General features: G+C 41.5%; 1 protein-coding gene across 4 annotated transcripts in view; it reads right to left on the bottom strand.

The window, feature by feature from the left end:
• CLASP2 (cytoplasmic linker associated protein 2) overlaps window positions 1-17,125 on the bottom strand; it is a 150,934-nt gene extending 133,809 nt beyond the window's left edge. The window contains exons 1-2 of one of the 4 annotated variants that reach the window (XM_082297500.1): window positions 16,220-17,125; window positions 4,669-4,747 (exon numbers count right to left, since the gene is read on the bottom strand). In XM_082297500.1, the coding sequence (XP_082153626.1) occupies window positions 4,669-4,747; window positions 16,220-16,414 (274 nt within the window). In that variant the 5' untranslated portion in view covers window positions 16,415-17,125. The remainder of the gene's footprint in view (window positions 1-4,668; window positions 4,748-16,219) is intronic. The other 3 variants (XM_082297502.1, XM_082297501.1, XM_082297499.1) reach the window with 3 other exon arrangements.
• Window positions 17,126-17,566: the final 441 nt, after the last annotated feature.

Below are 17,566 nucleotides of genomic sequence, written 5' to 3'. Positions count from 1 at the left end.
TCACAGCAAGTAGAATTTGAAACTACTATTAAATGTACACACACATTTACATATGGAGTTTTTGAGTGTAAAATGTGCATCCCTGTTCAGACTTACATGTACGTACACAAGTATAACCTATCTATCTGTGTTTGGTCGTTTTAACTGTCAATTACATTTCCTTTAATTTTCAGGTAAGTAGAATATTTTGCAACATTTTGTAAGGTTATATGTAAAAGCTGATGTCAATATAGTTATATAACAGACTAATGGACAGTTCGATATCTGCAGAAAAATATGTCATGGTCTAATACTGCACAGTAAAACTGAAACAGATTCTGTATACCTTTACTGCATTTTTTGTTTTCCTTTTGACAATAATAACAAGAGGGCCAAGTCATATTCACTTGTTTTAGAAAACAGAACTAAAAGTATGAGTAGACACTTTTCCCAGAAATTCTATCATCCAGACACATATGCCCATAATTTTAATAGCCTCTGTTATTTTGGATATATACATTTATTTTAATAATTAATGTGATCACCTAGGAAAAGAGACTGTAATACAGTAATTATGTGCTCTTATGTAACATCTCTTTTAATCACAGAACAAGCAGCAGTTTTAAATACCAAAAGATACAACACTCACACACTGCTTTATTTTTCCCAGAATATAGACATATAGTCTTATGAAGGAACACACACCCTGGTATTTACTGCTTCCAAAGTGTTCTCAAGGATCTTAACTGGATGTACTAAAAGAAAGATTCCAATTTGTATGTCCAGACTCCCAGAACACTGATGCCAGCTGCAGAGAGCACACGATATGGTTAATCATAAAAAGAAAACACCTCAGAAGAAATTTACTGCAACATTACATGGTTGCCTAGGAAACTGAATTAAGTCTCTTTATCAGGCATTATACTTCAATACTAAGATCACTAACATGCTCTTTGAAATACTGGAAAATATCTGTCCTACAACTGTTGTACTGATTTTGCCCAAATGTAATTTATGGCATATATGTAGGTTACAAAGATTGAAGTAATAGTAAAGCATTCACTTCATAGCAGAAGCCTGTAATGCTTAAGGGGGTGAATATTCAGTGACATTACTTGTTGTTTTCTGCACTTAAGGAAATCTCTCCCCATCAAAACTGAACAGGAAATTAAATGGGGATGGGGTGAGAAAGGTAGAATATGTTTTGCCATATTGCGGTTGGATAATACATTATTATACTTCCATCATTTACTGAAATCTGAATCACAAATTAAAACATTTCAGGGTCACCAAAATGTAACACTCTTCATGAAAATAAAAATACATTTAAGGTTGCAGGTATTTTATAAGCAAAAACAGCTATAAAAATGAAACTTCACCTAGAAAATAGGATGCATTGTGTTTTAAAAAAGGCAGAGAACGAAGCCAGTAGGCATTATATATATATATCGTCCTTCGCCATAGTCATGGTGCAATCCTGATCTTTTTTGAGAATGCAAGTACCTACAATAGTTTAGTGCAATAAATGAGAAGTTAACTATAGTCTGAATATTTCAGAGTAATAATTGAATTGCCTGGAAAAGTTCCGTTATGTTTGCCCTCAAAAAAATAATATACTCACATTTATTTAACCAAAATAGAGGAAGTAAAAGCCTACCATATAAAATACTACTAAGATGGCCTGTGGGACCCTAAGAACTTGTTACTTAGCCGAAGTACTTTGCTTACAAATTTCCCAACACTTTCAAGCTTCATACCATGATTTTTGTTTTCTCCTCATGTCACCTGTACACACTGCACATCTGCAATACACAATTATATACCTCATTAACAATACTCAGATCAAAGAATCACTTAACTGGACATAACCAAGCTACAAAAAAGAAGCTAAAATGGCAGTTTGCATAGAATAGTTGATTCTTGTCAAACACGTAACTATGGATCTGGATTGTATGAGGTTCAACAAGGCCAAATACTGGGTCCTGCGTTTGGGTCACAACCACCCCATGCAGTGCTACAGGCTGGAGAAGTGCCTGGGAAGTCAGTTTAAAAAAGGAAGTGGTACCTCACACACCCGTAAGAGAGCTTTGCAAACAGCTGTGCAGAAGGTAACTCAGCTAACAGAGTGCATTTGGACTTCCACAGTTCTCAAGAAGGGGTCTTGCCCTAATGATAAAGGCATGGAGGGAAGGCACTGCCCTGGACAGCGGGCCCCAAAACCACCATCACTGCACCAGAAATAGGTTGTTACAGTTGACAGTCTCATGCATATATTAGGTCAATTTTCAGGAAGCAGCTATGCAACAAAGAAATCTATTACCAATAACTACAAAAGTAATAGATGACAAATAAAAACAAACATAATTGTGCTATTATGAACATATGCCACCTCTCTGATATGGTATGATTGGTGTGGCTTCCTCAACTCAAATGCTCCACAACAGGCATGGAAGAGGTCCATAAATGGAAACTGGCTGTCTGGAAGGTAAGAAATGTTTGCTCACCTCTCTAACACAAGATCTAGCAAGCACCAAGTTTTTCAGGCAACCAGTCCAAAAGAATTTTGCATACTTAAGTACTTCTACAGAACACTGCAGAAGCCAAGGATCTATGTGGGTCAGAAACTATAAACAGATAAAGCGGTAAGAAAACAAAGTGACAATGCAGACATTGAAGATTCCATGTGCCTCAGCTGGCCCTAACCTGCAAGACTGCTGACAACTCCTACTGATAAGGAGTTATCACTGCATGTTTCTCCCGTCCTTACTTTCTTCTCAGGCATCTGCAAACAAATCACTGTCAAATACAAGTCTTTGGTCTGACTTACTGGAGTCATATTACATTAGAAGACAAATCTGCAGAGTCAACAGAACGTGATTTAGGGAACTCCTGGTTCTTCAAGTTTTCTTGAAGGAAGCAGTTTTCTGGTTCACCAATGTGCTTTTAATTACTCTCATAAGCCTTGGACTATACAAATTCCAGACACTTGCAATAATATGTTTATATTACTGCTTCACTGACAAAAACTGAAAATTATTCCAACCTTGTTATGAAATTTAGAGAGAGAGCTACCGAGGAGAACTCCTATTACAAATCACTCTTTTTAAAAGTAACCTAAAATACTGTTTTCTGCCATTACTGAGACTAAGATTTCAGCATCTGTTAGGTTTATACAGAAGCTGATCATGAACAGCAGTAACTTTCATGTTCTAGAGATCTTGATTCTGGAGATGCTCTGATGATCAATTTCAGTTGAAGGCACTGCTATGAGCTTAACTAAAAAATACTTCTAGAATATACAGCTTTAGATGTTACATGTGTTCAGTGGTCACCCAGTGCCAGTACTCTCTCTTTTTAAAAATATAAATACTACTGGAATTTAAATCTTCAATTTGCTCATAATCTCAAACTACTCAACTACTGTGACAAAAAAAGCCCAAACCAACAACAGTGTTTTCAAACTATTCTCAGATAGCTCATACTTAAAAAAACAGAGAAAAATTTTTTAAATCTTCCCCATCTTTAATAAAGTTACTGTCATTTTAGGTTCTACAGAGGCTTAAAATAAAAATCAAAGCACAGCCAAACTCTGGAGCAAAAATCTGTTTGTAGCTACAAATGGAGACTCTTCAGAAATCAATACTGTGCAGAGCACAATACGCCTCCAGTTCCCTTACACTGCTCCAATACAAAATTAACCAGCCAAAGAAAAACTCCTCACAACAAAACAGATTTAAATTCTGTAGCACTCTACCGCAGTAGTTCCACAGCATACTGAAATACGCTTTCAATTAATTTAGTTAGCAGCTTGTCATAAATTATACTTTGTATTCCTAAACTTTGACATTTTATTTTATAGCTCTTAAATACAAAACTAGTCATGTAAAGAAGAGGAAGCTTAAAATTCTGACAGACAAATTGAGATAGTTGGGGATCAGGGAACTAAAAGTAACTTATCTCATGCAGATTTTGAAAAAGGACATTAACTAGAAACTTCTGTCAAAATCAGCCAGCGCTGTAACACCAATGTTAATGTCCTAATATCACTATCTCTTTTCAAAGGCAGCAGTAAAACAAGTTGATCAATGTAGTTTGCCTTTACCTCCCAGAACAAAGTCTCATACTCCAGCGCGTGTAGATCCATTAATCTGAAATTCATTTGAGTAAACATTTCACACAGGAGTAACAGTCAGCACTTTTTTTTTTTCATCCCATAAAAAGTTTAGACTACTAAAAGCTACAGTCCAGTTATCTAACAGGAGGTGGACTGCATAATCCTCTGAGACTACAGGCTTCAGCAGACATAAAGCCCTGATTAAAGTGATCTGCAAATAAAACCTTCCATCTTTAACACAAATTAAAGGTAATACTTGCGTTTCAATGTAAATTTTAGAGGACTGTCTCAGGGAGTGGTAAGTAACCATTATAGCATGAAACTAATTACTGGAAAGACACTCCTGGAACCCTTAAAAAAATCCCAGCCACCACCTAAGAAATCAGTGACTGCATGACAAATGAATACTGACATGCTACTATACAATTATTTCCATTCCAACACCAGTAAGATGCCTGCCAGGACAGTATAATTAGCTCAAGAAGTTTTCAACATGTTCCACTTCAGCTGCTAAGGGAGGGGGGGAAGTGTCTTCTACTGTTTGTTCTTAAGAAAAAAAGTTGTATTTCACTCACCAGTTCCTATATAAGGTTTAAAGCGTCCTGATAGTCTGTTGACAAAGGCACCTAGAACATCTAATCCCAGTAGTGATACCTGTTGAAACAAAAGCATTAGATATTATAAACCAGATCACTAAAGAATATTTTAGAATATATTTCAAATAAATTAGACATAAATGCAAGCATGCTGAAAAACTACTGTAAAGTAAATTGAAGTTTCAGTTGAAGAACTAGTAATTCCTTCAAAGCTCTTATTAAGACAAAGTTATCAGAATATGTTTGGAATGGAGTTTATTTACATACACCAGAGGAGTTCGGATTTTTTAGTTCTTGTCTTAAAACAGAAGAAAACAAATATTAGAAATCCAATGTCTTTGTACTTTCAACTACAAAACCCAAACAAAGACATGGTTTAAAGGTTTTCCAGATGATAAGAGCTTACTTCAATCTGGCCACTTAGCTCATCCACTAAGGTCATTACATCATTTTCCAAACTCCCAAAAGAAAATAACTGAGAAGCTAATTCTGCTTTCCCTAGTGGTTCAGACTACACCATTTGTTCACCTGCTTGTTAAGCTAGGGAAGTCTAATTTTTCATTTGCTCATTAAAAACATAATAGAGAACCCCTCAAACCAAACAAAACCAACAACAAAACCGAAACAAAAACCAAACCAAAACAGAAAAAAAAGGAAATTCAAAATACTACTGGAATTTTGAGGAAATTTCCCATCCATAAACAGAAGCTAGATGAGACAATAATATCCATTAATATAGAAACAAAAACACAAACAGCAATTACCAGTTAGACCAAATTATTTTAAGAAGTTGGGACACTTCTTGTACTGCTTACTATCCTGCATATTGTTCCAAGATTTCATTCTGTATTTCCTATAATAGTTCATAAGGAACACCAGAACCTGCATTTTCACAACTTGTAGTTACCTCAATTTGCTGCCTGTGAAGGCGCAAAAGGAACAGCCATTTGCCAAAGGCACAACCTCCTCAAGCTTGGGCGTTCCTTACAGCTTTTCCTCCTCTTTATTTTCTAGGAAGACAGGCACTGCAAATTTTTCCCCTTGAACTCATGGCTAGAATTCCTCTCCCTTATTAGCTGTTTATTTTCATAAAATTTGGAACCGTATTTTTTGGACCCCTCTGTTTCCTTGAGATTCCTATCTGTCACAATTGTCCACACTAGGCAGCAGGCCAAAAAAAATTTGAGTGGATATGCATGTGATACACATGGCCCACGCACACAGCATCACATGAGCCTTGTTTCCATAGGAAACTAGACAAATAAGGTCTCCATAAAACTCAGGGTGAGAAGCAACTACACAATTAAGCTGGTTTTAATAAATGCAGTATTAGTACAACAGATGATCTTTTAAAAAGGAGGTATAAAACTTAGTTCCCAGTTAGTACACCTTACCTGGAGACAATTTTATTACATACTAAAACACAGAATAGCATATATAAATAGATGGCATCACTGGCTTAAATTAATATATTGCCAACAAGTAACTACCTACAGCTTAGGAAAACAGAACACTATACCTAGTAACTTACTTAGGCAAAAAAAAAATATATAAATTAGCTTTTATGGTAATGTCAAGGCTTTCCACAAGGTTTTTCCTTTAATGTTATTTTCCATATTATCAAGCAGTATGAAACCATAGTCAAAAGCTCCATCTAAAAACCAATGCCTGAAAGAAACAAATTCATTCTGGATCCATTATTTTCCCATGCTTCTGTTTGCTGACTACAAGCCCTACCTGAGACTTACACTGACAACTTTTAAGAAAGATACCTTTCCATGCAAGTGTTTTGCACTAACAGGAGCTTTTCCTTCTGTAAAGGTACTTTTTACAAAGTCTCTCTCTTCTCTGCACGTTTGATTATCTTTGCAAAATCTGTCTTGAAGACGTCTACCAAGAACAGCAACTCAGAAACTTAAAGACAATAAAGCACACATGCATGAGCTTTATCTCATGCAAAGTCCTCTGTGGTCTGCAACTTTGAAAAGGTAACAGGTATGAAAAGCCACAATAACTGGAGAGTTAGAACGTAAGTGTGACCACAAGCTGAAGTAATGGGAAACGGTTCTAGCTACAAAATTTGCTTTCATTTTACATTACAAAACAAGTCAGCTGAACCACAGAACTACAGAGGACAGCAAGTGAACTACCACCTACTGGTTTTGTAAATCAGTGTTAGTATTTCTCTGTTCTGATACACAATGCTCTAAGCTTCAGCATCTCCTCGTAGGTATCATCTGTGCAATATTCAAGCAGCCCTTCAGAAAGAGTCCTTAATTTACATGGGGTCACATAAATAGCATTCAAAAAAAAATTTAAATCCTAAGTTGAGGCACAACTTAGAGGTTTTGCAGAAGACCTACAACAAAGAGGTTCCAAGCTCTGAGACACTGTGTGGGACCATTTACCAACACAGGCTCTCCACTATCAATAGAAAAACCTTTCACCAGCATCACTGCTCTTTCCCCAACAGCTCCAATGAGGAATGAATGCCTTCTGGGATTAAAATCAATGGATTTGTTTCTTACTCTGCATTCATTAAGCCTTTTGCTTGCTGTCTAGAAAGAGCCTTTGTACGTCAAGACTGATTCATCAGCTCACCACTGTTTGAAGCATTTAAACAGTGCTTTTAAAGTTCATAGGGGAAAAGAAATTTAGACTCATTTGAACTGGAGTTGGTTAGTTGCTATTCTTTAACAAGCCAAGACCATCCTTGACTTCTCAGACCACAAAAAAGTTGCCAAACCAACTGAAAAATATTTTATCTGTTCTTGATAAAAAAAAGACCAGGCTCTAGTGAAATCAAGATGTTCCAACCAAAATACGATTATGAATAGAACCAATAATTAGTAATCGAGCGTATTCTTGCTTTGCAGCTTGTTCCTTTTCCAGCTCTCCTTCTGCACACACTTTACAGCACTGCCCCTGCTCTTCTGTGGACAACTTCCAGGCACCTAGGTTTTTTGCTAGAAAAAGAAATACTGTTCTTCAAACCACACCTGGATAACCATGCATTCTTACTGTTATTTTCATTGTGATTCTGTAATTTTCCATCCCTGTGGGGGACAACTAGGGGCAGGACACCAACAGGAAAACATCTCTACTTGTGTAAGTTGCCAAATGGCATTAATACAAATATCCTTGGATTTGGTCAAAGGATCTCTGAACCATACACAGAAACACAGATTCTGTAGATCGGGATCTGTGAACTAGTCATGAGACTCTAATGGGGGAATTATGGAGGTCACTATCTGGAACTCCAAAGAATGAAGTTAAGGCATCGGCTGTCCTGTCACCATGGGGACAGCTGTGGTATCACTAACAATTACTGACAAACAGAATACAGCATGCCAAACAACTACGCCCTGCAAGAGCAAGCATTGTTCCAGTGCGGCAGAGCTGGAACAAGATATATGCAAAAACTTCATGAGGTTTGTTTTTTTTTTTTTTAAAGTGTTGTCAACCAAGACCCAAGGTATACCTTCTCAATTCTCATAATCTCAAGAACCCTGCAAGTACCATAACACGAAACAAAAATATGTATGTACGTAAAGTATATTGTGCTTCGCTTCTTCAAGTTTCACATTCTTAATTCTCTCTACTCATCTTTCAGGACAAACTTCTGCTCCTCTATTCCATACTTTTTCCTCCCTTTACTGTTTCCCACTGCAATTCTATCCACTTTGCCCACTTTGCTTAGATTCACCCATATTCCCTTCCACCCCTTAACTCAAAAGCTTGCAGAGATACAAAACGGTGCCCCTGGCCCCATGGGCAGAAGGAAGCTTCCATTTTCCTAGACCTTTTCTTCAACCCATGTGGTTCTTCAGTCCCAGCCATGTCATCTTCAGATTCCATTCTCCCTGCCACTCAGCAGCAGTTGGGCAGCTGCCTCTGCTGACAGAAGCCAAACCTGCAGTCCCAGCTGCTGAAGCTACCACATATATCATCTATACTTCAGAAATTTTAGCTGACAAGAAAGCATTATTTCCTTTCTCTTGCTTGTTTCACCTTCAAGGGCACTAACAACACACTTCCAACACTAATAGTATTATTTTTTTTTTAACATATATGGCACATTGCAAGGAGAGAGACAGAGCTGCTGGTATCCATCTTCAAGCTCAGCAACTAGAGTCCAAGTACATTAGCAAATGCAGAGCCCCCTCTACCTAAAAAGGCAACATTCCTGACTTCAAAACGACATTTTGCAGCTTTACTTAGGACTACAAGGTAAGAGTCTCCCAAGTATCCTATCTTTGCTACTGTTAAAACCACCCATCAGCTGCAACCCTCATTGTCTCAAAAGGGGTACAGACTATGAAACTTGTGACAACCTTCCCTTCACAATTCTCCTGTGATGGCCAACCACGGAGCATTTCAGCATCCCACTTCAAGTAACCACACTACCAGAGGATTGCTGAATGAATCACCCATATTTATCCACAGACTGAAGAGTTTATTTCTGCCCTGAAAAGGCTTGGTTTTTTCAGGGGACCTCTCAATAGGCACAATTCTGGAAGGTCCCTGTTACCTTGACCTCTCCTGGACTGCAGCCAGAGCAAGCAAGCATAGTGCTCTCATAAAAAATTTTAGAGCTTATTAAAAAAAAAAAAAAGGAAATATGTTTTAATGCACTTTCCCCAAGTTAGGAACTTTAGCTTCATATCATATCTGCCCACATTAATTAATAAACATTTAAACAATTCTGAAGAACATTACATTGATTAATGTAATACTCAAAATGGTCAGTGAAAAAACCTGTTTACAACCTTCTGTTATTTCCAAATCTCTCATGATCTTCAAACTGAATTCAGACTGCAAGTGTGATCTCCAAACTTCTGTATTCTGTGGACAACACAGTATTCTAAAATTTGTGTAGTGCCTCCAGCTTGATCTGTTACAGGAACATCTCCAGTTTGCTTCACATATGCATTAAACATTCTTCCCTTATCTGTTGTCATAAATTTTTCACAGATACTGTTACAAGGACTGCGAGCAAAACCCAAAAGTATATGATGCAGCAACACCTTACAATGTAAGCCGTTTTCTTTTTGAGATTGTCTGGCTAAAACTTTATGTGCTGAAGTGGAAAAAGTTTCAAGACAGAGCCTCTTTAAAATCAGGGTTCAGTGGGAAGACAATGAGATGTATGGTATTTCTCTTTGGAATAAATAATTAATTTTTAAAAACCCAACTTTTTTCCAGCAAGAAAATTGAAGTCAAAAGCCATTCTAAGCACATTGATGGCTCAAAACAAAGAAACACTTTATTTTAGGACTCAGCTCTTTCAAAAGAATTTAATTCTTTTTGTGCCCAAGGTCTCTTATTTCCTTTCCCATTTCCTCTTATTTAAATTGTATCAAAAATACAGTGATCCCCATTCTCTGCTACTTACTCCCACCTCTGCACCAGCTCCTCTGCTGTGGGAAGAGAAGCATTCATGCAGATGAACAGCAGCCCACTTTAGGAAACCTGCCCAACAAACGAACAAGAGAAGGCATCTTCCTAGCCATATCTTCTCCCTGAGCCTGTTAGCTGTGCAGCCTCACAGGCACTCACACTGGAGCAACGCAGGCATGACACACCAGCACCATTCCTCAGCCAGGGACAGAAACTGCTTGAATCAGAAGTGCCACTAAAATCACACGGCTCACACGTGCTGACTGCTGCAAGCTCTGCTCTGAAGGATGCACCTCTCCTCTTACACACTGCACAGTGCTTGGAAAGCCTCTCTACCCTCACCCAAGTCAATCAAACTGCAGGCTAAAAGTGATGCTCCTGTTATCCCTCTTGACCTGTGGGCATATTTGATCTGGTGCACTAAAATCTCCTGTAACATGAGTCAAATCAGCTTGCTGAAACACCGGAAAATGAATTCAACATTGACAAAAAGTTAATTGCCTCAAGAATGACAGTGAGAACAGAACACCTGGCCACATGAGCAGCACAGCTGCTGTTCCAATAGTGAGTACAGTTAGTCTGGATAACACAAACTGAAGCTGCAGAACAACAGGGAAGTGTCATTTCCATCTCTGGAAGAGATGCCTGAGACTTTAAGACTATGTATTCCCCATTCCCAATTAAAGACCAGACAAAATTAGTTTTAATAAAAACAATTAAAACTTCCTGCAAGTGTCCCTTGTCTTCAGGAGATCTGGTTGATTATTTGGCTAATATTCAATTGTTGACTTAATGTATCTCGAACAGAACATAAATAATACATGAAAAAAATAGTAATTATTACTGAAGAAGAAATCAAATCACTGAGCTTGAAAACTAAAATTGGATTCATACATGGACAGGCCAAATCACATTCTCATTACATAGAAAAAAGAAAGTAGCTCCCACACAGCCAAGATCAAACAAAACTTGAAGAAAGAAAAATTCAGCAAAGAGCTCAAAGTCAAACACTTCTTCAAAGACATTTAAATTACCATTGTTTGCTAACACAGACTAAGGAAATACCAGGACCTACACAGTAACTGAAAAATAAAGGTTTAAGCTGGGTCCTCTTTTATTCCATTTCTCTCTCCTGCACGTTACAGTCCCACAACTCACTATGGCATTTGCCTTTTGTGCAGCATATGTTGGCTTGTGTTCAACTTCAGATCCAAAACAACCCACACATTTTCTTCCCAAGGTCTGCTACTCAATCACATGCCCCACATCCTGCATTTGTGCATTCACTTATTTGTAACCAAATGTGCAACCTCACGTTTTTTATCTCTGAACTCTCTTTTTTCAGATCTCAGTATCCATTTTGTTCAGATAATTTTAAATTGTAGCTTCCACCTCACACACATACGTGCAGTCAGCCAAGTTCTAAGTGTTGCTATCTCTTTGCAAGTACTTCAGACAAGCATCCTAACCACTTGTCTTTACCTATTTGCAAAATTACAGTTTAAATCTTCCATTCTGGAAACTGAAAGCTCCTCCTGCTGGCCTTTTGTCGAACTAAAGACAAACCAAAATAAATACTTGCCAAACCAAGGAAATACAAAAATGCAACAGCAAGATTACTGGTATTTTAGTATCTTTTGGTATTTGGTGTTGAGACAAACAAAGCTCAGAAAAATTTCACTCTTCAAGAAGCATAGAATAAGAGATAATTCCAAGGATTTGCCTAAAAGAAAGAGTTTATCCATACTACCAGAAAGAGATAGAATGAAATCAGATTTTCTTCTTCCCATGGCAAACAATCTGCTGCTCTGGCATAAAACCAGCAATTATTGGTTATTTTTCTGTTGCACTTGAGGAATAAAACAAGCTAAGATATTAACCACAAAGGTGAGAAATTCAAAGACTCGCAGTTACAAACATTCCTAATTACTCTTCTCATATAAAATTACCTTGAGAAACCACCACCATTTTGGTCATAGGTTTTTGTTACTTCTGTTAGGTGTGATTTGCTTAAAGAACCAAAAGGTGGCTTTATTGCTCAAAAAATAATTTTAATGAGGGTAACTGCTCAATCCCGGTGTTCTTAAAAGACTCCACAACATGCTAGCAGCCAAGAGTAGATTTGCAAAGCTCTACATGAAAAGCAGTATTTCCCGATCCCACATCTCTTCAGCAGAAGTTCAAAGCAGGTTTGGAGATTACTTGAGTGAGACATGGAACAGTTTGAGTCACCAGACTGCACAGTTAGATAATCTTGTAATTATTTCAAGTGACTACTGAATATGAGAGAGACCTAAGAGACTCATTAAATAAAACTCATGTGTACATAGATGAAGATGCAGGCTAACCCAGTAATGCCAGCAAGTATCTGTCAGTAGTACTACCCTCAGAATGGGCAATTAATTTACTCTTTGAAGTTCACCTGAGAGTCCAAACACAAACAATAGCACTGTTCCCATTTTCTGAGATTGCTAAATATTTCAGTTTGAGAACAAATACCAGCAGAATAATACCATCACTCAATTCTTAATATTTTGCATTCAACTAACCTACTCCTATTCCTCACAGCCTTGGGCAAACAGTTGAGGGAGGGGGGATGCAGACTGACATACACCCAAAACCCCAAATCTCTGCATTGTAGAAGGAGAGAGATCAGACCCAACTGATATGAAATAAACCAGATCACCAAGCAAACAATTTTCAGTTCAGTGAGGAATTCTTTCATTCTAGTGAGATACAAAACAAATGCTTAAATTCTGCACATCTTCTGTGTACTCCTTGATGCTGCAAAGCTTTCAAGAGTCTTTGTAAGCCAATTTATCACTGACTGCATAGACATTGTAAGTGAAGTCCTCATAATACAACAGATTCATGTCTCTCTAGGTCATTCCCCATGTTCTGCAACCAATTTTCACTACAACTCTGAACCACCTGCAGATGAGTCAACACATTCTTAATCTCACCTTTTTGATTCACCAGTAACTTAAGCTAGTAATTGTGTTTTCCACTTCAATGAGCTAGATGAACACAGAAATTTTCCTATCTGCTCTCTCAGTTTGGAATTGCCAGGTTGTTTATTAAATAACTATAAAGACTTGCAAACTTCAGAACAGCAAAAGCACTGTTTTATGTGGCCAAAATCTTTTTGAGATGAGTTAATTCAACCTTGCTGATAACTAGCCCACGTTGAGAATTATAGAACGGTTTAGGAGAAGGCCTTTGAGATCACTGAGTCCAACTTGTTTACTGAACACTTATTCTCACTTTTCCCTACTCATTATCAAGCCTGCTAAGCCAACCCTCCTACTACCTCCAGATCCTTTCCCTTCTGGTTACATGAGCCAAAAACTTTCTAGGGTGGCGCATCAGAAAGTTTTCTCTTCACAGGCACAGCTTAAGAGTTGAGACCAGAGCTCCCAGATCATGCAATCTCCTCTTTCAGTATGGTCAGCAGAGTGCACTGCATGCAAGAACTGAGCTTTCAGTGGGAATGGCACAATCAGGGCAAGTCACATTAGTTATCCCCTTATTATCCATACCCATCACCACCAGCAGAAATAACGCTCTCCCTCAAAACTTCCTCCAGCATTCCCCACTTGTATCTTCAATTCATCTAGCTCAGCAGTTCTGAGTCTCCAGCCACTACCACTGCTTGTGATAAGACCAGTCACGTCAACTGGGAGGGATTCATTACTCAGGAACTCTGAAGACCTGTAAGATCTTCAGCAGAATTGTTTGAGTGCTCTACATATCCATTCCTCAGTAAAGGGTGACCAACAGTATGTTAAATAATTCAGTAATCAAAAATCAGATAAGCCTGTGGCATTCACTACTTTCTATTGTTCAGTGCCTGAGTTTAATAACAAAATAGGATGCAACATTTAAATGTGTAACATCTATGCTTGCATGAGACAAAATACGCAAGTAAGACACAAGCCACTTTTCTAGAATATAAATCTTCATTTTGAAGCAGCACATGCTGGCAGTCACTACCACAGGCAGAACACTGGAACTGATCATGAGCAAAACACCCAAAATCTTGTGCTGCTGCCATTAATATAATCACAGAAACTTCTGAGCTGGAAGGGACCCACAGGGATCATCGAGCCCAGCTCTTAAGTGATGGCCCCTACAGGGCTCAAACCTGTGACTAACACCATGCTCTAACGTATGTGACATGCTTTGAAACACAATAAAGAGCCACCAGTATGTGGACATAGAGAAGACATAACAAAAATAATGATTTTGCAAGTTATCTTCAAAACTCTTAGAATTTGTAATACTCTCATTCTGCATGCCTCTTTTCAGTGGTACCCAGAGATATAACACTGGGCAACAGGCGCAAACCGAACCACAACAGTTCCATTTGAATATGAGGGAAAAATTTCCTTTACTTTGAGGGTGACAGAGGACTTGAAAAGGCTGCCAAGAGAGGTTGTGGAGTCTCCACTGAAGATATTCAAAACCTGCCCGGCTCTGATTCTGCAGAACCTGCTCTAGGTGAACCTGCTTCAGCAGGCAGGTTGGACTAGGGGATCTCCTTTCCATGACTGATGCTTATGGAGCACAGCACAGTTCTCATTCATCCTACAGTCCAAACAGCTAAGTTCTGTCACCTTACACCAACAGCAAGCAAAATTTCTTGCACTATGAAAAATACAACTTGAAAATTGTATTTCCAGTCTTAATGCCTAATTCTGTTAATTTACAAGTGCAGGAAGAAACTTTTACATTACCCTGTTAGGTAAGTAGCTATCCCTCTCCATGCAAAAGAGTATTTTTAAAGACTTGTCTAGATTTCGCAGTAATCAATCTTATCACCAACAGCTGCCCTCAGATGATGAATTTAAAGGCAAATAAATTGTATTTGTCCAGCATATGCTACTTCCTCAAGCTAACCTGACCTTTACCGACAAACATGCTTCCAAAATAAATAAATCATACGCGCAAATGGAGTGAAGCCTTTATTATTTTCACACCTCAAACTCAGAAGCTGCTGTGTGCAAACACTGGCGGAGTAAGGTCAATGGAAGGGGGAAAAAAAACCCCATCCATTTCAGGAACATACTGCCCTTAGAGGCGACTCTGCCTCCTCCCGTGTCTCAGAAAACAGAAAAAAAGCGAGAATAGGCTCACTGCAGTGAGTTAAAGGTCCAAAGTGCGAGTGGATCACGTTACGAGGGCAGGGCGGAGCTGGCCAGGCCGAGAGCCCCGGGCGCGCAGCGCGGCCCGGCAGCGCCCCCCGGCGGCGGCAGCGGGGACCCGCCCGGCCGCGCTGCGCACACGCACCGCGGGGGGAAAAATGTTAAAAAAAATAAATTTAAAAAAATCGCCAATGCTAACACGACTGTCCTTGGCACTAAAACTGCGCTGTCAATCGCCTTATCGGCTGACCGACGTCAGAACAACTCGCAAGTGTTACACTGTGTGAGGGAGTGATCGCTCTTCTCCCGTGGCTCCGTCTAAAAGACACACGCACACAGAAAAAAGCGAAACGTGAGTCATCATCGGGCCGCTCTAAGGATACCGCATAACTTCCCAGGTACAGGAAAGTCACCTAAAGACGATATAAACAACTTTAAACTTACAGTGGGAGCCCCAAGAAGCCAATTATTCATTAAATCGTCTGAAATACACACAGCGTGATACAAATCCGGTGAAGCAGCACTCTTTACGGCCTGCAGAAAACGATGGCAATCCCATGAAACATTACACCCAAGTACCGAGACCATGGAATAGGAGTGGTAGCGAAAAAAAAATAAGAAAAATAATCATCACCTATCTTGTTTCTGAGTAAGAAACACAACCCCAGTGTGTATTATAGTTGTCGGGGGGGTTTTTTAACATTGTGCCGTAAAAAAACCCTCAAATCCAAACCAAAACCAAACCAAAACACCATCTAGCCAACGATAAAGGCAAAACCAAAACCCCTATTACTGCTTCTTTAAGGACAGAGGAATAGAAACAATAAAACATTAACCACCCTTCCAAAATTTTGGAATTCCCCTTTGTGTGGGAGATGTAGTTTCATCTCTGGTCTTACCTGATTAAAAAGTAACCCGGGGCTCCGTACCTCCCTACCATGATGAATCATGGTCTTCCCGTACCGGGCCCCGCCGAGCAGCCTTACCTTAAAATTACTGGAGTTGACCCACGCTGTTAATTCGTCGATCACTTTGTCAAGGCGCTGCTGATCCTGCTCCAGATCGGGGGACCTCGCCGGGTCGCCCAGATACTCCAGCAGCTCTTGGCCAACCTGCATCCTGCGGCCCACGTCCTTCTGCTGTACCTGCTCGCAGAAATAATCCATGCCGGCAGGCTCCATCTTCGGACGCTGCGGAAAAGTTTCTTCGTAGGCGAGCCGAGGGCCTCAGGGTCGGAAGCGCGGGCAGGGCAGGGCGGGCAGCGGGGGCGCGGACAGGCCTGCCGTCCTCATGGAGCCGCTCCCGGCGCTCTCCGCCCCGGCTCCGCGCCCGCCGCCCCCATGCGCACTCGCACCCCCGCAGGGGGAAGCCCCCGGCGGGAAGGGAACGCGGCGCTGCACAGGGGTCGGCGGCAGCCGCTTACTCCTGCTCAGGGCTTTCCAGCAGCCTCCGCGCCGTCCCGAGGGATCCCGACAGGGCTCCCCGCCGCCGCCCCTCCTCTTCCCCCGCCGGGGGACGGGAAATAGAGCTCGAGAACAGGCGCTGCGGCTGGAGGGGCTCGCAGGCACGCCGGCCGCGGGCTCGGGGGGCCCCCACGGGAGGTGCTGCCGCCCCCGCTCGCTCTGCCTTCTCTCCTCCCGCCCGAGGAGAGACCTGCGGGCCGCCTCTCACGGGCACCGACGAGGCCACGGCGGACCTCTCATGTTCCTGATGCCGCGGCCTCCGGCCCCTCCTGCCCGCCCGCGGGGCGGCTCCCAAACTTTCGTCCCGGCGGGTCTCAGCGCCGCCCGCTCCCCTCCACCGCGGACCGGACCGGACCGGACCGGGAAAGTCCCCCAGGAAGCCGCTCACGCTTCGCCGCGCCTTCCCCCACCGGGCTCTGCGGCGGCAGCGCCGCCTCCGTCCCGTGGAAGTTGCACCTCCCGCCGCCGCCGCTACCGCCCCGGCCGGCGCCAGGCGGACACACCGGGCGTGGCCCGCGCGGCCCCGCCTCCCGCCGCGGCTCCCGCTTCCCCTGGGAGGGCGCGCGCCCGTTCGGCGCCTCCCGCACCGCGCTGCGGCGGGAGGGACGGACGGACGGACGGACGGGCGGGCGGGCGGGCGGAGGACGGGCAGTGCGTGCTCCCGCCGGCCGCCCCGCCGGGACCTCTGCGGGTCGTGTCCGGCGGCAGTGCGAGGCGCATGCGCCCTCCGTGCCGCTAATCGCCGCGGTGCCGGTCCAGCGCCCCTGAGGAGAGAGGGAAAGTGTTGGAAGAGCAGAAGAGGTGCGAAAGGTGCTGGAATGCTCGGGAGCTCTCTTCCCTTAATCTCTCCGCCTTCCGAGCGCTGTCCCG

This window comes from Coloeus monedula (genome assembly GCF_965178545.1).
Source record: "Coloeus monedula genome assembly, chromosome: 1".
NCBI classification, from domain to species: domain Eukaryota; kingdom Metazoa; phylum Chordata; class Aves; order Passeriformes; family Corvidae; genus Coloeus; species Coloeus monedula.
This window is presented reverse-complemented; position numbering and strand designations above follow the sequence as displayed.